Source organism: Citrus clementina, unplaced genomic scaffold, assembly GCF_000493195.1.
Source record: "Citrus clementina cultivar Clemenules unplaced genomic scaffold, Citrus_clementina_v1.0 scaffold_5, whole genome shotgun sequence".
Classification (NCBI taxonomy): domain Eukaryota; kingdom Viridiplantae; phylum Streptophyta; class Magnoliopsida; order Sapindales; family Rutaceae; genus Citrus; species Citrus x clementina.
Window position 1 is genome coordinate 3950249 of NW_006262201.1, and position 7538 is coordinate 3957786.

The 7538-nt window shown below is 31.8% G+C and overlaps 1 protein-coding gene across 1 annotated transcript in view; it reads right to left on the bottom strand.

Moving 5' to 3' along the window:
- Positions 1-144: 144 nt before the first annotated feature.
- Positions 145-7538, bottom strand: part of LOC112097642 (putative 12-oxophytodienoate reductase 11) — a 16046-nt gene continuing 8652 nt past the window's right edge. Inside the window, exons 3-5 of the mRNA XM_024182879.1 lie at positions 4661-4791; positions 1086-1247; positions 145-737 (exon numbers count right to left, since the gene is read on the bottom strand). Coding sequence (XP_024038647.1) covers positions 145-737; positions 1086-1247; positions 4661-4791 — 886 coding nt within the window. The remainder of the gene's footprint in view (positions 738-1085; positions 1248-4660; positions 4792-7538) is intronic.

Consider the following 7538-nt stretch of genomic DNA (forward strand, 5'->3'; position numbering starts at 1 on the left):
TTATCTCACGCTAGCTATTTTCATTTCAAACATAAATTCATCTTGTTTCCAATAATAAATTACTCTCAATTTTCATGTGCTAAAACCACTTTGAAAAATCACAACATGAAAAGCCAACATTAAATATATAAATTAATCATGCATTCAAGCTGGAACTTCAAGGAAAGGATAATCTGTGTACCCAACAACAGGATCAGGAATGTAAAAAGTGCTTCTGTTGTACTTGTTCAGAGGTGCATTCAGCCCAAAGCGCTTTGGCAAATCTGGATTAGCCAAAAATAAACGACCGAAAGCAACCAAATCTGTATTACTCTCAGCAACAGCTTTGTTGCCTTCATCTCTATTGTATCCTCCAGCAGAAATGAAGGTTCCCTCAAAAGCGCTTCTCATTGGCAACAAACTATGTACAGTTTCATACTTATCATTGATTTTGATCATCCGCGGCTCGATTACGTGCAGATAAAGAAGCTTAAATTTGTTAAGTGCTTTCGCCAAGTACAGGCCAAGTGCTTCCGGATTTGAGTCTCCAGTTTCCATGTAACTAGCATAAGGTGATAGTCTCATGCCAACTCTTTCAGCTCCGATTTCGTTAGCAACAGCTTCAACTATTTCCAACGCGAATCGGCATCGATTTTCTAGGCTTCCGCCGTATTGATCTGTTCTATCATTTACTTGATCTTTCATGAATTGATCGATCAGGTATCCATTTGCTCCATGAATTTCAACCCCATCAAAACCTGTGAAAAACTATTTAAGTTCGAGTAAACATTTTTATATATACAAAAGCACTCCTGAATAGGGGAACTTTCGAACTAAAATGTTTATATATAGCCTTGTTGTCCCCATTCTTGAACTGCTGCTATATTTTTGTTTCACGGCAAATCAATAATGTATTGCAACAAAGATTGTTGTCTCGTTTAATCCTTTGCATGTTTTAACATGTGTCCAAACCCATAAATTTCTTCATTTTTAAAGAAGTGGGCAAGCAATACGATGTAATTTTGTAGCTAGCAGTAAACTAAACAAATCAAAACAATGATACCATTTTAGAAAGTGTAAACGTCAGTATATATTCTTAGAATTACCTGCTTCAATTGCATTACGAGCAGCAAGTCTAAAATCATTGACAACTAAGGGGATTTCTTCAGTTCTTAGAGGACGAGGAGGTGACCAATCTACTCCATCTAGGCCAGGTGTCACACCCTTACTAGTACATGAAATTGGAGCTTCTCCATTTGGCTGAAAACCTGCTTGTTTTAAGTTGTGAAAAATCAAATTTACTTTTAGCTAGAATTATTTAAAACTAAAATTATCACATATAAATTTCAACAAACTACCATATAAGTAAAAAATAATAAAAAATAATAACGGTATTAACATAATATGAATAAATTACTAAATATTCCTTTACAATACGAACAAAATGGTCGTTAAGGTTGCTCGGCTGGCAGACTCATGCTCCCAACAACTTCAATTCCTTCTCGTGGGATTCACTAAAAAATTAGCCCTTCTATGGATAAATATATCTTTTCAAATATAAGTAGAAGTATGTACATCTGTGTGTATATACGTAATTTTTCTAGTGCGAGCATTCTCATTTTTTTTAGCGAGAATTATTTAAAACTAAAATTAGCACATTAAATTTCAATGTACTAACAAATAAGTAAAAAATAATAATAATAATAATGGCATTAACATAATATGAATAAATTACTAAATATTCCTTTACAATGCGAACAAAATGGTTGTTAAGGTTGGTCGGCTGGCAGACTAGTGCTCCCAACAACTTGAATTCCCTTTTAGTGGGACTCACTAAAAAATTTTCCCTTCTATGGATAAATATATCTTTTCAAATATACGTAGAAGTATGTATATATGTGTGTGTGTATAATTTTTCTAGTGTGAACATTCTCTTTTTTCTTTTTTTTTTCCATACGAACACCCTTTTAAGTCATGGGGTTTAATAGAGTTAATTTTTAATATTATTAAACCGCACAACTTAATATATCCAAAGGTGGAACCAAGATTTTGGTTCAGCTTGTCAAAATTTGAGCGGTGGGCACTGCTAGTGCCGCACAAGAAAGGAAAGCAAAAAAAAAAAGAAAGAAGAAGAAGAAGAAGAAACAAAGGGTGGCAGGCCACTTAGGAAAGAAAATAATAATAATAATAAATATAATAAAATAATATTATTTTTATTTTAATTGAAAAAGGGAGAGGAAATGAAGCTGTAAATAGAGGGCTTCATTTCTCTCCTCTGCATCCAATTCTTCTCTTCTTCTTCAAATCCATTTTGAGATAAGAGAGAGTGAGATTTGAGTGATTAGTGATTTTAGAGATTGGGTGTATTGGGGCTTTGGGTAGTGAGCAAAAATATTACAATACTTGTAATCCTCATTTCATTAGTAAAATATTTTCCTTCTATCTTCGCTCGTGAACATAGGTTAAAAGCCGAACCACGTAATTTCTAGTATCCTTATGTGATTCTATTGTCTCATTATTTCTCAATTTCATTTTACTTGGATATATACTTCACCAATCACCTTTCTAATAGTGGTCTTAGAGCTATTGGTTGTATTTTTGGAGTCGGGTACTATTCACGTAAATGGTACTACATATATGACACTATTCACGTATACGGTACTATTTACAAGAAACGGTGGGAGCGATCCAAGAGTTTTGTGGTACAAAGTAGGGAATAATAGTGTGAGCAAAGTAATCAGATGGTTTTGTACACGTCTAGGAAAGTTTTGTCGCAGAGGTGATAAGAGCCTAAAGAGTTTGGGTTTTAAGTAGGACCGTTATGACGCCTCCAGTCTTTCCTAGGAACTTTCCTAGTGTGCACTTTCACACATACTCACAACTACTCAAGGTAGTACATTTACTTGTGTGCAGTATTTATCAACAAATAGCGACAAAGTATGAAATTAAGAAGTTCAATAGAAATAATTTTTTCGTTGTGGAAAATAAAGATGCGGGCAATTTTGAGGAAAAATAATTGCTTAAAAGCAATTGGGGAAAGGCCTGCAGAAATCACTAATGACAAGTGGAGTGAGATGGACGGAAATACCATTACTAATCTACACTTGGCACTTGCAAATGGGGTGTTATCTAGTATGGCGGAGAAAAAGACAAGCCAAATCACTACACGATAAGATATTCTTAAGGGCGAGACTTTATACTCTTCGAATGGCGGAAACCACATTGGTGACCGACTATATAAACACCTTGAAGAGTATTTTCACAACTCACAATATTGGGTCACAAAATAAAGGAAATAAATGTGTAGAGCTTCTATTTCAGAGTTTACTAGATTTGTATGATCAATTCATCATCAATCTGACAAATAATAACCAAGTGAACAGTCTAATCTTCGACGATGTTGCAAGTTGTGTAAAAAAGCGAGCGGTGGGCACTGCTAATGCCGCACCAAAAAGGAAAGAAAAAAAGGCACTGAGGTAGAAGAAAGAAAGAAAAGGCTACGGGCCGCTTAGGAAAGAAAAAGTAATAATAATAAATATAATAAAATATTATTATTATTATTTTAATTGAAAAAGGGAGATGAAATGAATCTATAAATAGAGGGTTTTATTTCCCTTCTCGGCATCCAATTCTTCTCTTCTTCTGCAAATCCATATTGAGAGAAGAGAAAGCCTAGTGAGAATTGAGTGATTAGTGATTTAAGAGATTGGGTGCATTGGAATTTTGGGTAATGAGCCAAAATATTACAATACTTGTAATCATCATTTCACTAATAAAATATTTTCCTTTTGTCTTCGCTCGTAAACGTAGGCTAAAATATTATTATTTTATTATATTATATTTTTTATTTTTTTCTTTCCTGAAAGGCCCGCCACCCTTTCTTTCTTGTTCTTGTTCTTCTTCTTTCTTCTTCCTTTTTTTTTTCCTTTCCTTTTCAGTGTGGCACTAGCAGTGCCCACCGCTCACTTTTTGACACAATTAGAGTTGAAATAAACAAATAGCAGACTTAAATAGAAATGCATTGACTACGAGGGGCGAGAACATGAATTTCCCATAGAAAGGCTAAATTTCATTGAAGACCTTTCTATTTTATGAAATGTTTTACTATCTAGTCCTCAGCCCACAACATAGTTTCGCCCGTGTATATATCTCCTAAATATAGGGTAAATCTCGCCTCAAATGAGCTCAGATTGCTAACCATGCTCGATATACTTTTGCTATGAATGCGTAGATCAGTTTACTAGTTTTTTCTTTTTATAATTTTGTTTTACACAGATTGTTACTGATATTACATCAGACATTACAATTAATATTTACAATCATACTAAACAACTAAGACCATCGTCATACATTAACCCACTGAAGTACTTGCCTAGATATTTTAAACCTTCTATAATATTCGAAATGTGCCTACTCCACTCACATTTCGTAAGGGAGAGACTGTCTCTACTCAATTAGTTGATAACTGAGGGAGTACTGAAACTAATATACATAAAACTCTTATGGAGGCTCGAACCCTTGCGCTCAATATTGTAAATGTAAGGCTTCTCCCATTTGACCAAAGGTCCATTGGTGTAATTAGGAAACAATAATTAGGAAACATTGTCAACTATTTTTATGGAAAGCATATTTATAAAATATAAATAAATAAAATCTAGCTAAATTAAGATTCATGTCATACCAAAGGTAGATACCCGGCCTACGTGCCAAATTTGACAAAAGAAGATGCCACCTTTCTCATGAACAGCATCCACAATTGGTTTCCAAGCTTCCACTTGCTTCTTAGTCCAAATTCCAGGTGTGTCTGGATACCTTCAATTTACATATATCAATTGTTTATTCTCAAAAATGATTCTCCAAAATCTATTATTCTTATCCTACATAATAAATTATTTTAACATTATTTTGCATATATGACCAAATATTCCTTATATTCCTTTGCAATAACGTCAAAATTGCTACTCGATCGGGTAATATTAATTAAAATTAAGTAACAAGTAAAAAGTTTCTCCAATTGCCTTCATGGAGTCCCCTGCCATTAAATTTCTTTAATAAAATTAATAATTTAATTATTATGCCTCTGAAATCAACTTATCAACCTAATTTAACTATTTATCTTGGGACAAAAATGTGGGACTACTGTTGCATGGTACCACAGTTTTGTCTTTTATTTTTTGACCCCCTGCTTTCTTTCATATTTATAATTTATTTATAAGTATTATAATAATTTTATTTTTCCATTCTCTTTTTCTCTCATCCATATTCAGATATTCTGCCCCCTTTTCTCCATTTAAATAATTAATCAGCCATTAGTTAACAACCCCTTTCAAATAAATATATCGTTAATCAACAATTACCTCAATTATTTTTCACATCACAACTAAGGCTCCGTTTGGTACAGCTTATTAAATAGAGCTTATAACAGTAAAGCTTATAGCACTAGAGCATATACCAATAGAGCTTTTGGACAAAAAGTCATTGGGTGTTTGGTTGTCAATAAAAAAAGCACTTTTGAACCATTAAACTGTGTGATATTTTTTATATTATATATTTTTAGAAAAGCTCTATAACCTCTACTCTCAAAAGCTCAAATTTTGGGCTTTTGCTAGTAGAGGTAAATTAGCTTATTTAAGGTAAAAAAAACTCTACTAAAAAAATAACCAAACACCATAAAAATTTTTAAAAAGTGTTTATACGATTAAATAAGCACTTATGACTCTTAAATAAGCAATACCAAACAAGCACTAAGACAATATGCAGTAACTTGAATTGAGTATTTAGACAACAATTGTGAGCTCGTTGCAATTGAATAAATTAAAATAACAAATCAAATCTATTGGTTAGAAATGATTGATGTCATGTTGATTTGTATTTATGGATAAAGTTTAAGTTTTTCTCTCTTCAAGTAACTAATGACTTTGAAATTTAATTGTATTATAGTTGTTTTCTCATTTAAAGTCTAGTTTGTACATATTTAAGTGCAAGGAAAGAAGATAAAGTACGTAGTTTTTATAATTATTAATTTAATATTTATTTTAGTAATGTCATGCTACTTTTATTTTTCAAGTAAATTTTTAATTGAATTTTAATGTCAAGTCATCACTTATATCACTCCTTAGATTAAATACAGAGGGTTAGGAGTTGATGTTTAGTTTTAAGTCAAACTTTTAAATTGAGACAACCCATCCAGTTTTTAGTTGCTTAAATTATTTACAATCTTGAAACAATTTGGATTTATGAGTTAAAATTTTGAAACATTTGATTTTTTAGAATTTTAGTACACAATAAGGAGTGTAGTGTAAGTGTTGCACGGTAGCTGGACGACCTTTCGTTTGATAACAGAAATCATATCTTTTTCATAAGGCTAACTCTATGTTACGTCGAACGTAACGTACGTTCAATAAAGACAATATCAATAAAAACCCTTAACTTTTATGGATACTACACTATTTGAATTAAAAGAAATACTTTTAAATCTCAAAGAAGAAATGAAAGAAATTAAACAAGAAATAGGAAAGATAAAAATAGAATTGTCTGTAATCCAATTAAGCCAAAAGAAAAATAAAAGAGTGGAAAATTTTGAAATACTAAAATCTGGAATAATTGGAACAAGCCTTAAAAAACCCATACAAAAACCTCAACCAGGCAGCTATGATGACTGGTTTGTAAGACTCAATACCCAAAAATATTAGAAGAAACAGAAAAATTGAAAGCAGAATTAAAAATTGAAGAAAAAGGTAAAGAAAAACTAGAAATAAAAGAAACATCACTTAGCGATACTGATTAATGGATGAAATACTAGAAGAAGTAACTGAAAAATTCAGCGACATAAATCTAAGTGATTTGGAAGAATTTGAAAGAGAATATTGTGTAAAAATGAATGTTGCTGGAGGACCAGAAATGAAACCTAATGTAGCAGAGCCAAGCCATAGATATGAAACATATAAGAAGAAAAGACCATTTTTTGAATATAATCCACCCACCAAAAATAATCAATGGAAGAAAGAATACCAACCTAATAATGACCATCTAATACCGATAAGTAATGCTGGTACATTTTTAAACTTAGACTGTAAAATAGACCCCCGAAAGGCCTTAGTGGAATGGGGAATGCAAATGAAATTATTTTTTCTGTTTAATGGATCAAGAGAAGATTGGAATGTTGAAACAGAAGAAGAAAAAATAAACATATTTGCTGATATCTTAATAGCAAGCTTTACAGGAAATGTATTTAATTGGTGGAAAGGACTAAGTGAAGATACACAAGGATTGATAAAGGATTCAACTAAAGTAGCATTAGGAAGAAATAAAGGATTAGGGATTGAAAGAATAATTGAATATATTGCTAGTGAATTTTTAGGAGAAGATTGGTTACAAAACACAGAAAATGAATCAAAACGTGATAAATTAGAAGCTAGAATGAGGCTAATAAATTTAACAATTTGTAATATGTGTTTTGTTAAAGAATATACCTGTGAATTTTCTAAATATTATTATACCCAGTTTATGAGTCATGAAGATCAAAATATTTATAAAAATTTATACTATTCTAAACTTCC